Source organism: Rhinoderma darwinii, chromosome 8 (genome assembly GCF_050947455.1).
Source record: "Rhinoderma darwinii isolate aRhiDar2 chromosome 8, aRhiDar2.hap1, whole genome shotgun sequence".
Taxonomy (NCBI): domain Eukaryota; kingdom Metazoa; phylum Chordata; class Amphibia; order Anura; family Rhinodermatidae; genus Rhinoderma; species Rhinoderma darwinii.
Window position 1 is genome coordinate 33241361 of NC_134694.1, and position 18648 is coordinate 33260008.

General features: G+C 40.9%; 1 protein-coding gene across 4 annotated transcripts in view; it reads left to right on the plus strand.

Annotated features, from left to right (window-relative positions):
- Positions 1-18648, plus strand: part of DRP2 (dystrophin related protein 2) — a 311219-nt gene that overhangs the window by 89466 nt on the left and 203105 nt on the right. For all 4 annotated transcript variants that reach the window (XM_075835576.1, XM_075835579.1, XM_075835580.1 and 1 more), the window contains 2 exons: positions 15048-15108; positions 18411-18472. In XM_075835576.1, coding sequence (XP_075691691.1) covers positions 15048-15108; positions 18411-18472 — 123 coding nt within the window. The remainder of the gene's footprint in view (positions 1-15047; positions 15109-18410; positions 18473-18648) is intronic.

The window sequence follows — 18648 nt, forward strand, 5'->3', positions numbered from 1 at the left end:
ACAGTGGATGACCCCTATATCCTTTCTAGATTTTATTTAAAATGTTCCTATATCCTTTTTTGTAGCTGATGTATGGTGCGTCCCACATATATTTTCTTTCTAACTACGATCAACACTATACAATGGCAAGAAGAATCTATTCTGGGTACTGTTGATGTCACATCTATCTCTACCGTTAAAGAGGTAGATTTAGGGTGCAACACATTTAAAACATCTTCTCACACTACATGTTACTTTACCAAACCCACATGTTGAACTTATTACTGAGTGCATCAGATTCATTTTGCAACATAATTATTTTTTTTTTTAAATGTAGTTCTTTATTGTTATTTTTCAACATAACATAAACAAAGACAAAAACAGGTTGGTTTTCTCATACATATCCACATCTTACAATAGATACAAACATGTATTCAAATATCCTTTCATTAGTCAACAATACAAATAAAAACATTTAAGAGAAAGAAAAAATAAAGAAGAAAAAAAAAAAAAGAGAAAGGGAAAAAAAAAAAAAGAGGGGAAGAAAAAAGAAAGAGAAGGGAGGCAAGATTACAATATATATATATATATATATATATATATATATATATATATATATATATAAGGCAGTTACGATTTTTCTCAGATACAGTTCCGCTAATTATAAACATATAAGTGACAATGCGAGACTTTATCTATATAATCTACTATAGATCAATTGCCTAGTCTTATTAGGACCTTACAACTATATCCTGATATCTTTACGCCAATCAATTAGATACACTTCCAATATTTATAACCTAGAAAAGGAATGCTCTTGAAGCATTATAGACTGACCATAACGTCCAATCATTTAGAAATTTCCCGTATGAGTTAGAGCAAACCGCTACCATTTTTTCCATAGTATAGTCAAATTGGATGAGGTTAGTTAATTCGGTGATCGTAATGGGGTCTGAAGATTTCCAAGACCTGGCTATCAACAATCTAGCTGCAAGAATCACATGCCCTGTTATACACCTTAAGTCTCTAGGAATGTCAACAAGACCAACAAAACACAAAGCCAATGCAGGGGAGGGACGAATTCTATACTGTAGAATGCTGGACAAAAAAGCAAAAGTAGTTTTCCAAAAGTTAAAGACTAAAGAGCAGTACCACCACACATGCATGTAATCGCCTAGGATGCCACAATTCCTCCAACAAAGAGGAGAGTAAGAAGGGTTAAATTTATTCAACAATGTTGGAGTTCTATACCATCTAAGCAATATTTTATGTGCTATTTCTCTGTGACTCTCTCCCTTTGAAATTTTGGGGACCCAATTCATCGCCTGGTGTCATTCTGCTAAGGTGATAACCATATTCAGTTCTGCCTCCCATTTAAGCAAATACCCTGGTTTAGCTAATCTCTGAACATTAGAAATTGTAGAATAAAACCATGAAATGCACTTCATTTTAGGCGCAGCCGAGTTGAAAGCCACAAAAGCGCTTCTTGGGAATAGTAGCCCATCTAAATTTCTACTGTTTAAGATGTGACGGATCTGAAAATATTTGTACAAATCATGAGTGGGTATACCATATGTTTCAACCAATTTGTTAAAAGGCAGCATTCCCTTTGAGTCGTAGAGAGAACCGATCGTTTCAACCCCAGCTGCCTCCCATTTTAGTACATTTAATTCCGGTGTGAAGGAAGAAAGATACCGAAGGGGTAGTAACCGAAGGGGGTGACATTCAGACTTAGGCGTATGTGAAATCAAATATTGCCGAGAGGCTATAGAGGCAACAATAGAAAGCATGTTTATGTCCCTATACGGGCGATTAGAATGATCTAGTGACAAAAGAGAAATTAAGTGAGCCCCCGTTGTAGCCCTCTCAATTTCCACCCATTTAAGTTCGTTATGTCTACCCCACCAATGATACATCTGACTAAGAACCGTAGAATTAAAATATCGCCTAATATCTGGTACCCCCATCCCCCCTAAAGACCAAGAACGGGACATGGTAGAAAATCGAATCCTAGGTTTTTTACCAGCCCATATGAAATCCGTAAGTAACTTTTGAAGTTTCGAGAGATAATTAATGGGAAGTGGAATAGTCACTGTACGGAATACATATAGTATTATAGGCAAGATCATCATTTTAACAATAGCAATTTTTCCAGGCCCAAGATATCATTGGTATGGAGAAGCTATCCGCTAGATTTGATACCTTAAGTAAGAGCGGATGGTAATTCTTTGTAAATAAAGTCGAGCTCGAACTTGTAATAAAGGTACCTAGATATGTAATACTCTCTTCACTCCACTCAAAAGGGAAGCGTGCAATTAAAGCAATTTTCGTAGCCTGATCCAATCCAATCCCCATCATTTTAGACTTATTTGAGTTAACCTTGCAATATGAAATTTTATTAAATTGAGAAATCGTATTTTCAATAGCAGGTAGAGAATTGAAGGGATCGGAGATCACCAAAAGCACATCGTCAGCATAAAGACCAACTTTGTGGATTTTAGTCCCTACTTTGATGCCCTGAATTTTTATATTAATTCTTATTGCTTCTGCTAGGGGTTCCATTGCTAGGGCAAACACAATTGGGGAAAGTGGACAGCCTTGACGGGTGCCGTTCCTTATTAACCCCTTCCCGCTCCTTGACGTACTATTACGTCATGGCAGCTGTATCGTTCGCGCTCCATGCCGTAATAGTACGTCTCGGGAGTAACGGCCGTTTCGGCCGTCCTCCCGACACATACAGGAGCTGTGACACTGCTGTCTTGTTCAGCAGCTGTCACAGCTCCTACAGCGGGGACCGATCGCTGTGTCCCCGCTGATTAACCCCTTAAAAGCCGCGTTCTATAGAGATCGCGGCTTTTTAGGGGTTAAGCTGCCATCGCCGGCCTGCTACGCGATAGCGGCCGGCGATGGTGACTATGGCAACCGGACACCAAACAATGGCGTCCGGCTATGCCATAGACGGAAGCCTAGTGGGTCCTGACAACGTCAGGACCCACTATGCTTGCTGTCAGTGAGTAGCTGACAGTTCTAATACACTGCACTACGCATGTAGTGCAGTGTATTAGAATAGCGATCAGAGCCTCCTGCCCTCATGTCCCCTAGTGGGACAAAGTAATAAAGTAAAAAAAAAGTTAAAAAAAGATGTGTAAAAATAAGAAAATAAAAGTTTTAAAAGTAATAAAAGTAAAAGTCCCACTTTTTCCCTTATCAGTCCTTTATTATTAATAAAAATATATAAACAAACAAATAAACTATACATAATTGGTATCGCCGCGTCCGTAACGGCGTGAGCTACAAAATTATTTTGTTATTTATCCCGCACGGTGAACGCCGTAAAAAAAAATATTAATAAACCGTACCACAATCACAATTGTTTGGTCACTTCACCTCCCAAAAAATGGAATAAAAAGAGATCAAAAAGTCGCATGTACCTAAAAATGGTACTGATGGAAAATACAGTTCGTTACGCAAAAAATAAGTCCTCGCACGCCTTTATTGATTGAAAAATAAAAACGTTCTGGCTCTTAGAATAAGGTAACACAAAAAGTGAATGATTGTTTACAAAACGTATTTTATTGTGCAAACGCCATAAGACATAAAAAAAAACTATAAACATCTGGTATCGCCGTGATCGTATCGCCCCGCAGAATAAAGTGAATATGTCATTTATAGCGCACGGTGAACGCTGTAAAAAAAAAAGTATACAAAAACAATAGTAGAATTGCTGTTTATTAGTCACCACGCCACCTAAAAATGGAATAAAAACTGATCAAAAAGCCGCATGCACCCCAAGAAAAATACAATGGATTCCTCAAGGGGTCTAGTTTCCAAATTGGGGTCACTTTTGGGGGGTTTCCAATGTTTTGGCACCACAAGACCTCTTCAAACCGGACATGGTGCCTAATAAAAAAGAGGGCTCAAAATCCACTAGGTGCTCCTTTGCTTCGGAGGCCGGTGCTTCAGTCCATTACCGCCCGAGGGCCACATGTGGGATATTTCTCTAAACTGCAGAATCTGGGCAATAAGTATTGAGTTGCGTTTCTCTGATAAATCCTTTTGTGTTATAAAAAAAATGGTATAAAAAGAGTAAATTTCACCTCTACTTTGCTCTAAATTTCTGTGAAACACCTAAAGGGTTCATAAACTTTCTAAATGCTGTTGTGAATACTTTGAGGGGTCTAGTTTCTAAAATGGGGTGTTTGATAGGGGTTTCTAATATATGGGCCCCTCAAAGCAACTTCAGAAATGAACTGGAACCTAAAAAAATAAATAAATGAGGCAATACTTCGCTTCTTACATTATACTGATAATGAGCCGTGCCCACTCCGAGATGACCCCAGTTTTGACCGTTTGTATAAACGGAGACCCCTATTAGACCGTTCCAGTGCCCGGTTTTCCCAAGCATACACCCCCGAGAAGTGTTTTTCTATTGATGAGTCCCTGGTACATTTTAAAGGGAGGGTTCAATTCCGCCAGTACCTGCCAGGTAAGAGGGCAAGGTATGGCGTGAAGATGTATAAGCTGTGCGAGAGTGCATCAGGGTATACCTACAGGTTTAGGATATATGAAGGAAAGGCCACCCCCAAACCAGACTGCATCCTGGACTACAATAGGTACATGGGAGGGATGGACTTGTCAAATCAAGTCCTGAAGCCCTACAGCGCCATGCGGTGTGGTATAAGAAGCTGGCCGGGCACATCATACAGATGGCTTTGTACAATGCGTATGTGCTACGTCGATGTGCAGGCCAGAGGGGAACTTTCCTGGAATTTCAAGATCTAATCTTTAGGGACCAGGAAGGGGGGGCACCCAGTACTTCTGGAAGCGAGGCCACACGCATCGTACCAGGGCAACACTTTCCAGGAGAAGGTCCCCAAACCGGTGGAAAGGGAAAGAGTCAAAAGAGGTGCAGAGTCTGCTATAAGAGGGGGATAAGGAAGAACACAATATACCAATGTGACACGTGTCCCGAAAAACCAGGGCTCTGTATAAAAGATTGTTTTAAAATGTATCATACATCCCTTGATTTTTAATTTACCCTGATGCACTCCGCACAGCTTACCCCCCTCATCTTTCCCTTCTGAGCCCTGCCATATGCCCAGGCAGCTGATAACAGCCACATGTAGGGTATTGTCGTGCCCAGGAGAACCCACATTACAATTTAAGGGGTGTATATCTCCGGTGGCGCATGCTGGGCACACTATATTGGACACTGAAATGGCATATACATATATAAAATTGCAAATCTCACACTGCACCATCTGCTGCGCATTATCTTTTACACAGTACCTGTGGGGTCAAAATGCTCACTACACCTCTAGATGAATGTCTTAAGGGGTGTAGTTTTTAAAATGGGGTCACTTCTCGGGGGTTTCAACTGTACTGGTACCTCAGGGGCTTCTGCACACATGACTTAGCACCAGAAAAGCTCCAGTAGGCCAAATGGTGGTCCTTTCCTTCTGAGCCCTCCCATGGGCCCAAAGGGCAGTTTATCACCACAAATGGGGTATTGCCGCACTAAGGACAAATTGGGCAACAAAATGGGGTATGTTGTTCCTTGTGAAAATAAGAAATTTTGATCAAAAATGACATCTTATTGGAAAAAATATCATTTTTTTCATTTCACAGCCCAATTCAAATAGGTGCTGTGAAAAAACTGTGCGGTCAAAATGATAACAAAAACCATAAATGAATTCCTTGAGGGGTGTAGTTTCCAAAATGGGGTCACTTCTGGTGGGTTTCCATTGCTTTGATACCTCTGGGGCTCTGCAAATGCAACATGGCACCCGAAAACCAATCCAGCAAAATCTGGACTCCAACAAACACATAGCGCTCCTTTCCGTCTGAGCCCTCCCATGGGCCCAAACGGCAGTTTATCACCACAAATGGGGTATTGCCGCACTAAGGACAAATTGGGCAACAAAATGGGGTATGTTGTTCCCTGTGAAAATAAGAAATTTTGATCAAAAATGACATCTTATTGGAAAAAATATAATTTTTTTCATTTCACAGCCCAATTCAAATAGGTGCTGTGAAAAACCTGTGCGGTCAAAATGATAACAAAAACCATAAATGAATTCCTTGAGGGGTGTAGTTTCCAAAATGGGGTCACTTCGGGTGGGTTTCCATTGCTTTGATACCTCTGGGGCTCTGCAAATGCGACATGGCACCCGAAAACCAATCCAGCAAAATCTGGACTCCAACAAACACATAGCGCTCCTTTCCTTCTGAGCCCTCCCATGGGCCCAAACGGCAGTTTATCACCACAAATGGGGTATTGCCGCACTAAGGACAAATTGGGCAACAAAATGGGGTATGTTGTTCCCTGTGAAAATAAGAAAATTTGATCAAAAATGACATTTTATTGGAAAAAATATCATTTTTTTCATTTCACAGCCCAATTCAAATAGGTGCTGTGAAAAAACTGTGCGGTCAAAATGATAACAAAAACCATAAATGAATTCCTTGAGGGGTGTAATTTCCAAAATGGGGTCACTTCTGGTGGGTTTCCATTGTTTTGATACCTCAACGCCTCTTCAAACCTGGCATGCTGCCTAAAATATATTCTAATAAAAAAGAGGCCTCAAAATGCACTAGGTGCTTCTTTGCTTCTAGGGCTTGTGTTTTAGTCCACGAGCGCAGTAGGGCCACGTGTGGGACATTTCTAAAAACTGCAGAATCTGGACAATACATATTTAGTAGTGTTTCTCTGGTAAAACCTTCTCTGTTACTAAAAAAAAATTGAATAAAATTGAAATTCAGCAGAAAAAATGAAATTTGCGAATTTCATTTCCACTTTGCTTTAATTCCTGTGAAATGCCTGAAGGGTTAAAAAACTTTCTATATGCTGTTTTGAATACTTTGAGGGGTCTAGTTTTTAAAATGGGGTGTTTTATGGGGGTTTCTAATACATAGGCCCCTCAAATCCACTTCAGAACTGAACTGGCACCTTCAAAAAAAGGCTTTTGAAATTTTCTTAAGAATATGAGAAATTGCTGTTTATGTTCTAAACCTTGTAACGTCCAAGAAAAATAAAAGAATGTTCAAAAAACGATGCCAATCTAAAGTAGACATATGGGAAATGTGAACTAGTAACTATTTTGGGTGGTATAACCGTCTGTTTTTCAAGCAGATGCATTTAAATTCTAAAAAATGCTATTTTTTGTAAATTTTCTCTAAATTTTGCAATTTTTCACAAATAAAGACTGAATATATCGACCAAATTTTACCACGAACATGAAGCCCAAAGTGTCACGAGAAAACAATCTCAGAATCGCTTGGATAGGTTTAAGCATTCCGACGTTATTACCACATAAAGTGAAATATGTCAGATTTGAAAAATGGGCTCTGAGCCTTAAGGCCCAAACTAGGCTGCGTCCTTAAGGGGTTAAAAAAGGGTCAGAGAGAAACCCAGCGGAAAAAACTCTTGCCGAAGGGGACGAATATAGTGCCAATATTGACGATTTTATGTGTCCCTTAAGGCCAAAATGTTCAAAAAGTTGTGACAGGTAACCCCAATGTACTCTATCGAAAGCCTTCTCTGCGTCTAAAGAAAGAAGCAGAGAAGGCGTTCTTGAGGTCTCCACACACTGGATCAGATTCATAAACCGCCGAGTTCCATCAGAGACCTGACATCCCGCCACAAACCCAACCTGGTCTGGGTTAATCAATTGAGGGATAATATAATACAATCTTTGTGAAAGCATTTTTGCATATATTTTAATGTCTGTATTTAAAAGAGAAATTGGTCTAAAGTTAGCTGGCACTGTAGGGTCTTTATCTGACTTGGGGAGAGTAACTACCGTGGCCAAGAGCATTTCCTTAGGGAAAGCACCCTCTTCTGCTGCTTTATTAAATATCTGCATTAACTGAGGAGCTAGTATCTGTGAGTATTCTCTATAGTAGTTATTCGTATATACATCCGGACCTGGAGCTTTATGAAGTTTAAGCGATGATATTGCTTTAAGTACCTCGAGTTCAGAGAAGGGAGCCGATATGGCTGCGAGTTGAGACTGAGAAACCTTGGGCAGTGGAACTGAAAGGAGAAAATCCGCAATTTCCGACTGTGAAGGCTGATAGGTATTATCGTCCATATGTAAGTTATAGAGAGTGTTATAATAATCTCTAAACCGATCAGCTATCAGCCTAGGATCTATTATTTTATTACCCTGGATGTCAATAAGGTGAGTAAGGCGGGAACGTGGGGTAAGCTGTTTAACCCTTAGTGACCTGCCCATTTTAGGCCTTAATGACCAAGCTATTTTATTCGTTTTTCTATAGTCGCATTCAAAGAGCTATAACTTTTTTATTTTTTTCATCTACATAGCTGTATGAGGACTTGTTTTTTGCGGGATTAGTTGTACTTTTTAATAGCAGCATTTTTAAGTACATATAATATTTTTCTTAACTTTTATTAACTTTTTTTGGGGGGATTATAAAAAAAAACTGAAATTCCACCATTGTTCTATGCGTTTTTAAATTGATGCCGTTCACTATGCGGCGTAAATAACATGTTGCCTTTATTCTATGGGTCGGTACGATTACGGCGATACCACATATGTAGAGGTTTTTTATGTTTTACGACTTTTGCACAATAAAAACACTTTTGAACTAAAATTATTTGTTTTTGCATCGTTGCTTTCCAAGAGCCGTAATTTTTTTATTTTTCATCAATCTAGTGATTTTTTCGACTAGTTTTTTTGCGGGACGAGTCGTAGTTTTGATTGGTACTGTTTTGGGGTGCATGGGACTTATTGATTCATTTTTATTATGACTTTTTTGGGGGGCAATGGAAAAAAATTGCAATTTCAGCATTGTTTTTTGCGTTTTTTTTTTACGGTGTTCACCTTGCGGTTTAAATTACATATTAACTTTATTAATGGAGTCATTACGGTCGCGGCGATACCATATATGTGTACTTTTATTTCTTTTTTACACTTTTACTAAATAAAACCACTTTTTATGGAAAAAAATGGTTTTATTTATTTTTTTACTGTACTTTTTATTAATAATCTTTATTTCACTTTGATGACTTATTTTATTAGTCCCACTAGGGGACTTTACTGTGCGATCTTCCGATCGCTGCTATAATGCTTTGGTATACTTTGTATACCAGAGCATTATTGCCTGTGAGTGTAAATCTGACAGGCAATCTGTTAGGACGTGCCTCCGGCGCGTCCTAACAGGCATATGCCCAGGGCAGACCTGGGGGCTTTTATCAAGCCCCCGGCTGCCATGACACCCCATCGGAGACCCGCGATTGCATTCGCGGGCCGCCGATGGGTGACAGAGGGAGCTCACTCCCTCTGTAAACAAAGTTAAATGCCGTGGTCGCTATTGACGGCGGCATTTAACGGGTTAAACGGCCGCGATCTAAGTAAACTTCGATCGCGGGCGTTGGAGCAGGAGCCCAGCTGTCATCAGACAGCTGAGCCCCGGCTCCAGCCTGCACGGGAGACCCGTGCAGGACTTAGGCTAGGCGAACGTGAAAAGGCGTCAGCCTAGCCTAAGGCCCCTTAGTGACCGACGTGAAAAGGCGTATTGGTGGTCACTAAGGGGTTAATCCTTTTAGCCAAAAAGGCGCTATCTCTATTATTATGTACATAAGTATTCATTTGTAAACGTTTAAGATGGATATAACATAATTATTTTTAAAAATAAAAAAATTATGGAAAAAACAAATAATTTTAGTTCAAAAGAATTTTTATTATGCAAAAGTCGTAAAACATAAAAAAATGTGTCACTGTGTGCATATCTTCCGCATCTACAACTCCTTTTAAAATTATTAAATTTATACATTTATTTTGTATTTTCCCCATTTAAAAATGAAACATTCTCATTTTACCCCTAGATGAATACCTAGAATTTAAAAAATTGTGTAGTATCAGAATCATTTTTTTTAGGCCTGTGCAAACATGAATCGGTGCCTAACGCGTCACGCACACGACCATTATGCCACTCGGGATCCGAGTGCCACCTGATAGTCTTCACGGACCCATTCACTTTAGCGAGTGAATCGGGTCCGTGAAAAATGATCCGAGTCTCCGATCCGAGGAAAGATAGGACGTGTTCTATCTTTCCTCGGATCACTGACGGGACTCGACCGGCGCACATGGTCGTGTGCATGAGGCGTAAAAATCATCCAATTAAAAATACAACCTCAAAATCCTTGTAGTGTTCTTTTACTTTCAGGCCCTGCCAAGTGTACAGGCAACAGATTAAGGCCACTTTGGGGGTATATTGGAACAAAGGTGAAATAAATCAAGAAAAGTTAAGATGCTTTTCTCCCCTTTCATGCTGTCTCTGAAAAATATGTCCTATGAAGACTTCTGAGGAGAACATTCTAATATTTTAAATATGCATCCCACTCATTTCTTAAAAATAATAGACCAATGTCATTACCATACTTGCTGATTCTGTGAAATATATACCCTGAGGGGTGTAGTTTTTAAAATAGAGTATTTTTGTGTTTTGTTTTTGTGTTCTGGCCATTCAGGACCTGTGTCAACCAAAATAGGGCTTGCAAAACATTTAAGAAAAAAGCCTTATAAGCCTCAAAATCTTTGTGGCGCTTCTTGACTTCTAGGCCTCCTGCCTTGTGTCCAGGCAGCAGATTATGGCCACTTTGGGGGTATTTCTGAATTCAAGAGATTTAGCCCGATAAATGTTGAGGTGTTTTCTCCACTTACATGCTCTATGTCTAACACATACAGTATGACCTGTAAATGACACATTTGCAAAAACAAATTTTAAATGTCATTTTTCTCTCCTGCTCTACACAAAATTTTGCAAAAAAAACATGGAGCCAAAAAACGAATCATACCTCTTGATGAATTCTTTGAGGGGTGTAGTTTTTAAAATGTGGTAAATTCTGGGCATTTTCAATCGTTCTGCCAGCTCAGGGCCTGTTCACATTAAATTTTTTACGCTTCATTGTATGTCGGGAGAGCTCCCAACGTACACACTGAACATGTCTGTCCGTCTACATTAGCCCGATGGATGTCAAAAGAGTGTACTTTTGGTCCCTGTTGGCCTGGGATACCTCGGTATACCTTTTTTTGGGGAAGGAATAACGTAGTATACTACTCTATTTCATCCCCAGAAGATCCTGCAAAAAAAACAACCTATGTTTTCTTAACATGTGAGCCTATGTGTGACGGATTCAACTGTATAGCATCCGTCACAGGTATACGTTAAACGTTTACCTTGGGGAGCTTCCTCAGGGCCAGAATCTAGTCAGGGACTTCAGGATTGGAGAAGCCCTTGACGGTACTGTCCATATATGCCGACATTCTTAAAGGGGGTTTCCCATAATACATATTTATCACCTATCTACAGGATAGGTGATAAATATCTCATCGGTGGGGACCCCACCGATCACGAGAATGGGCTTACCTTGCCGTCTTTGTGAGCCACATGTGAATGGAGCAATACTGCGCATGCTCATGCCACCATTAATTTCTATGAGGCTGCCGTAAATAGCACTCGGCTGCCCCATAGAAATGAATCTATCCACTGGAATGTTACAGGGACCTTGCATATTCTCTGCCATACACTTTGTATGGAGTGTTTCATCTAATGCGATACCCTGCCACAGCACAGCTTGATTAGGCATCTCATCTATGGAATTCCGGCAATATATTTAAACACAGCAGGCATGGAGGTATGTCGACAAGGAAAACTCAACAGATGGTGTTTTGGCCAGAATGTTACTTTGAGGGTCAGTTCACACAGTTTTTTAGCGCTAATATTGACACGAAAACAGCGTCAGAATCAGTGGGAAACAGAGACGTTTTTTTTTCCATGGCAGTTTTTTGCCGCTCGCGGGGGAAAAAAACGGTGCGTTTTTTCATGCCACGGTTTCCGCGTCTAATCTCCAGTTGATGTCAATGGGAGGCAGACAAAACCCACGGCTCTCGTTTCTGGGCATTTTTCCCTGCGTTTTAAAAAAAAAAAAAAGTTCTGGCAGTTCAAAATCTGCCTCAAAATTCATGAAGGAATTCTGAGGCATATTGTTTCTGCCTGCAAAAAACTCCTTGTGAACTGGACATAAGGCTGGATTCACTCACAGTGTTCTTGCTTCAAAATTTGTGTATTCTCAGTACGAACAACACAATGGAGGCGGTACAGCAGCAGCACACAGATGCTGTGCAGCTCCATACTAGTGAGCTGTATGCCAGCTCTTCTGCAGGCATTAGTCCTTAGAATCATTACGGATGTTTTGTAGTTCACAAACTCTGTTGTTCACAATCTGCATTGTTGGTATGCTTTCAGGTAGTATTGTGCTGAGTAGATTTCTAGGCCAAGTATTTAGAGGGTTTTTTTTTTTTACCTACTGAAACAGGTAATGTTTTTTGCTGTATATGCTTATCAATTGTACTATGAATGGGTTCATGTAAAGACTTGGTGTGTGCATGGAGCAGTGTACAGAGGTTTTTTATTCTACAAGTAATGCTTCTATGGAAGAATACCTCCGTACCGAGTCTGATATAGCATCCCATAATTTATTGTTTATAAAATGTACAAGCTGCAGTAATCGTGTAGCTTGTACGTCAGTGACTCAGGAGTCGAGTATCGAGTCTTCTCCGGGACTCTGTGGAATTCCCTGACATCGCTGTCCATATATGGACACGCGATGTTTGGGGCTTCCCCAGAGCCAGAGTCCCGGGCAGAGCGTTAGTTAGTCTTAGGCTCTGCTCCTGGACTCTGTGGAATCCAATGACATCGCTGTCCACATATGGACAGCGATGTCTAGGGCTTCCCCAGAGCTGGACAGTGATGTCAGGAGCACAGATCGAGTCCCAGGCAGAGTGCTAGAAGCGGCTCTGCTCCGGGACTCCAGCTCTGGGCAAGCCCCTGACATCACTGTCCATATATGGTACTGTAATGATCAAAATCTGTGGCACTCTGCAGGTTTTTTGTTAGGGTAGAAAAGAAATGGAGACAGCACTACCAAATTTTCAAAAGTGAAGATCCTTTATTCCACGGTGCAACGTTTCAGCTCAACACGAGCCTTTCTCAAGCATAATAATGTGACACAAGAGGCGCATATATATGCAATACAAAATCACAAAAACCAATTACATATACATAGTAAAATTGTGTGGTAGTGATACAACAAATATACAAAATTTTATATCGATAAGATCCCCTATGGAAATGCTGATACATATATAGAGAAATAAATTTCAAACATTATACATATATAGTGTAAACAGTGCATATACTATAATAAGGTTTTTTGGGTGCTTTGGGTAGGGTTCCCACCCCATCAATATTTAAGAGGTAAACTCAAGCACTCCTTAGGTTGATATGCAAAAATTGATTATTTGAGTAAGGCAATAACTGTAACGTTTCTGTAGATTCTGCCACAGTGCCCTCTGTAGATTCTGCCACAGAGCTCTGTGTAGATGTGACGTATACCCATGGTACAAGTTACCTTATTCCACAAGCGTCACTCCCAAGCTATAACTTTTTTCTATTGACCAGCGGCAATAGAGTTCGACAAAGGCCGGATTGTGGCCGAAACATTACAGTTATTGCCTTACTCAAATAAATCTATTTTTGCATATCGACCTAAGGAGTGCTTGAATTTACCTCTTAAACATATATGGCACTGTGGCAGCATCTACAGAGGGCACTAGCAGCATCTACAGAGGGCACTGTGGCAGAATCTACAGAGGGCACTGTGGCAGAATCTACAGAGGGCACTGTGGCAGCATCTACAGAGGGCACTGTGGCAGTATCTACAGAGGGCACTGGCAGCATCTACAGAGGGCACTGTGGCAGAATCTACAGAGGGCACTGTGGCAGCATCTACAGAGGGCACTATGGCAGCATCTACAGAGGGCACTGTGGCAGAATCTACAGAGGGCACTGTGGCAGCATCTACAGAGTGCACTGTGGCAGCATCTACAGAGGGCACTGTGGCATTATCTATAGGTTGGTGTGTGGCAGTATCTACAGAGGGCACTATGGCAGTATCTGCAGAGGGCACTGTGGCTATGGGTGGATGTGTGGCAGCATCTACAGAGGGCACTGTGGCAGTATCTACAGAGGGCACTAGCATTATCTAGGGGAGTGTGGCATTATCTACAGAGGGCACTGTGGCAGCATCTACAGAGGGCACTGTGGCATTTTCTACGGGTGGGTGTGTGGCAGTATCTACAGAGGGCACTGTGGCAGCATCTACAGAGGGCACTGTGGCAGCATCTACAGAGGGCACTGTGGCAGCATCTACAGTTGGCACTGTGCCAGCATCTACAGAGGGCACTGTGGCAGTATCTACAGAGGGCACTGTGACAGCATCTACAATGTTCACTGTGGCAGCATCTACCAAGGGCACTGTGGCATTATATACAGAGGGCAATGTGGCAGTATCTACGGAGGGCTCTGTGGCACTATCTTAAAAGGGGCTGCCCAATCTTGACATTTGTGTGTCTGCCAAACGCTGCCAACTGAGCCGCTGGACTGCATTTAGCGAAAAATGCGGCCCGTCAACTTCTAATTTTTTCTATATGTGGCCCACTTACCCGGTCGAGTTTGAGACCCCTGCTCTATGTAAAGTATCATATAATAAAATGACAGGCAAAATTAAAACAAAGTAATGTCATTTGAGAAGTAGGTTTTTTTGTGGCCTTAGAAGACAGGGCATGGGGAAGGAAAGAAAGGAAGGATAAGTTGATATAAGACATTGTCAATTTAGTCATCTAAAAGCACATATGTGAGGGCCTGTTTGCATCAGCGTTGGGTTTCCGTTCATCTGTTCCGTTCAACCTTTCCGTTGGTGGAACCGATGAACGGAAAGCCAAACAGAGTATATTTTCCGTTTGCATTACCATTGATTTCCATAGGAATGCTTCCATTTCAGTTGCTTTCTGTTTGTTTCCGTTCCATAAAGTTTCCGTTTTTTGCGGAAACAATGGCCTAGTCGACGTAAAGGTGGAACGGAACCGATGAACGGAAGCTCCAAGGCTTATGTGAAGAGGCCCTAAGATACTTATCAAAAATACTTACAATATAATGTTAGAACTTGGTGATAATAGATTGACCACATTTTTACATTCCAGCTTCTGTACAAGTTCCCTGGGAGAGAGCAATATCGCCCAACAAGGTGCCCTATTATATCAAGTGAGTAAAAAAATAACATATTTTATATATTTCTTTACTTTCAGCTTCATATTTTGCCTTTCATATTTGTTGTTTTGTTTGCATTTGTTACAGAGGCGTAGGTAGGTTCTCCAGCAGATTCCGTTTTCGTCCCCCCTGAACCTCTTTCCCGACATCTCCTTCCCCCTTGCCATATTTTTTTTTCTGTAACTCAAGCATAAAACCATTTGTACATTTTACGAGCGATGTAGTTCTATATACAGCACCAGAACAAAGCTCATTCCATATATACAGCACCAGAACAAAGCTCAGCATATAAATACAGCACCAGAACGAAGCTCAATACATATATACAGCACCAGAACAAAGCTCAATATATGTATATATACACTGAAGGAAATAAGTATTTGATCCCTTGTTGATTTTGTAAGTTTGCCCACTGTCAAAGACATGAACAGTCTAGAATTTTTAGGCTAGGTTAATTTTACCAGTGAGAGATAGATTATATTTAAAAAAAAACAGAAAATCACATTGTCAAAATTATATATATTTATTTGCATTGTGCACAGAGCAATAAGTATTTGATCCCTTTGGCAAACAAGACTTAATACTTGGTGGCAAAACCCTTGTTGGCAAGCACAGCAGTCAGAAGTTTTTTGTAGTTGATGAAGAGGTTTGCACACATGTTAGATGGAATTTTGGCCCACTCCTCTTTGCAGATCATCTGTAAATCATTAAGATTTCGAGGCTGTCGCTTGGCAACTCGGCTCTTCAGCTCCCTCCATAAGTTTTCGATGAGATTAAGGTCTGGAGACTGGCTAGGCCACTCCATGACCTTAATGTGCTTCTTTTTGAGCCACTCCTTTGTTGCCTTGGCTGTATGTTTCGGGTCATTGTCGTGCTGGAAGACCCAGCCACGAGCCATTTTTAATGTCCTGGTGGAGGGAAGGAGGTTGTCACTCAGGATTTGACGGTACATGGCTCCATCCATTCTCCCATTGATGCGGTGAAGTAGTCCTGTGCCCTTAGCAGAGAAACACCCCCAAAACATAATGTTTCCACCTCCATGCTTGACAGTGGGGACGGTGTTCTTTGGGTCATAGGCAGCATTTCTCTTCCTCCAAACACGGCGAGTTGAGTTAATGCCAAAGAGCTCAATTTTAGTCTCATCTGACCACAACACCTTCTCCCAATCACTCTCAGAATCATCCAGATGTTCATTTGCAAACTTCAGACGGGCCTGTACATGTGCCTTCTTGAGCAAGGGGACCTTGCGGGCACTGCAGGATTTTAATCCATTACGGCGTAATGTGTTACCAATGGTTTTCTTGGTGACTGTGGTCCCAGCTGCCTTGAGATCATTAACAAGTTCCCCCCGTGTAGTTTTCGGCTGAGCTCTCACCTTCCTCAGGAAAAAGGATACCCCATGAGGTGAGATTTTGCATGGAGCCCCAGATCGATGTCGATTGACAGTCATTTTGTATGTCTTCCATTTTCTTACTATTGCACCAACAGTTGTCTCCTTCTCACCCAGCGTCTTACTTATGGTTTTGTAGCCCATTCCAGCCTTGTGCAGGTCTATGATCTTGTCCCTGACATCCTTAGAAAGCTCTTTGGTCTTGCCCATGTTGTAGAGGTTAGAGTCAGACTGATTAATTGAGTCTGTGGACAGGAGTCTTTTATACAGGTGACCATGTAAGACAGCTGTCTTTAATGCAGTCTGGAGGAGGCTGAACTCTTAATGGTTGGTAGGGGATCAAATACTTATTTCTCTGTGCACAATGCAAATAAATATATATAATTTTGACTATGTGATTTTTTTATTTTTTTTATATATAATCTATCTCTCACTGGTAAAATTAACCTAGCCTAAAAATTCTAGACTGTTCATGACTTTGACAGTGGGCAAACTCACAAAATCAGCAAGGGATCAAATACTTATTTCCTTCACTGTATATATAATTTTGGCAATGTGATTTTCTGTTTTTTTTTTTAAATATAATCTATCTCTCACTGGTAAAATTAACCTAGCCTAAAAATTCTAGACTGTTCATGTCTTTCACAGTGGGCAAACTTACAAAATCAGCAAGGGATCAAATACTTATTTCCTTCACTGTACATATATATATACATACACACACAGTACCAGAACAAAGCTCAGTACATAAATACAGCATAAGAGCCAAGCTCAATATATATATATATATATATATATATATATATATATATATATATACACAGTACCAGAACCAAGCTCAGTCTATATATACAACACCAGAACCAAGCTCAGTACATAAATACAACACCAATAGTTAGTGACCTACATAGATCCCCCTGTAGATAGCGACCCCCATAGAGCCCCTGTAGATAGTTGCGCACATATAGCCGACCCCTATATATAGTGCTACACATATAGCCCACGCCTGTGTGCCTCACATATAGCTTCTCCTATAGATAGTGCTCCACATATAGCCCACCCCTGTATATAATGTTCAACATATAGCCCACCCCTGTAGATAGTGCCTTACATATATCCCCCTATAAATAGTGCTCCACATATAGCTCACACCTGTATATAGTGCCTCACATATAGCTTCCCCTATAGTGCTCCACATATAGCCCACCCCTGTATATAGGGCACCCACTCACATTTTTATTAGGATAAAAAAACAAAAAACTTTACATACTCACTTTATCCCGTTCCCGTGCCATCCGGTGGCAATGCTGACTTACTCTCTTCTGAGCAGGTCTGCTGGGGTTGAACGACGCAAGTGGCGTGATTACTTCATCGCGCCGCTTGCGTCGTTGAAAGGCGCTTATTCGCAGGGCAGAATGCCCTGTCAATCAGCGCCTATTAACGGTGCAAAGAATTAATCGCGCCACTTGCGTAGTTGAAAGTCGCAGAATGGCCGGGCACGGAACGTACCCGGCCATTAATTTTTTATCCTTAGTAGGGTGTGGCGGCGGCTGGTTTTAGTATTGCCGCCGCCCCCTCAGAGAGGCAGCAGGCCGCTGTCATGGATAGTGCGGCCCTGCCAACCCCCCCACCTTCCCTCTTAGTTGCGCCCGTGGCTCATGCTCTGCCGGCCCCCCCTAGCTACGCCCCTGATTTGTAGTATAAACTTCCTGTCATTTAATACCAGCATGCTGCTTTTGTTTTATTTTCTTGTTTTTTAATTTGTAGAAGAAAAGGGCAATCCTCTTCTAACTTCATATCTACCACTGTTTCAATTCCTCACTGTGAGAATTTGGGCATCATGAGATGCAATTCATGTCTATCACTAGAGGTTGCTTATCTTTAGCTGTCTGTTCTTTTCATGTAGTCACCAGGCACAAACAACTTGCTGGGATCATCCAAAAATGACAGAGCTTTACCAGGCACTAGGTGAGAAATTGTTCTTCAGTTTTAACCCCCTACCACAGTTTCTGTTTTGATACACTTAGTTTTATTTATATATATATATATATATATATATATATATATATATATATATATATATATATATATATATATATATATAAAAAAATAGTTCAGTAAATAATATGTACAGAATGCACATG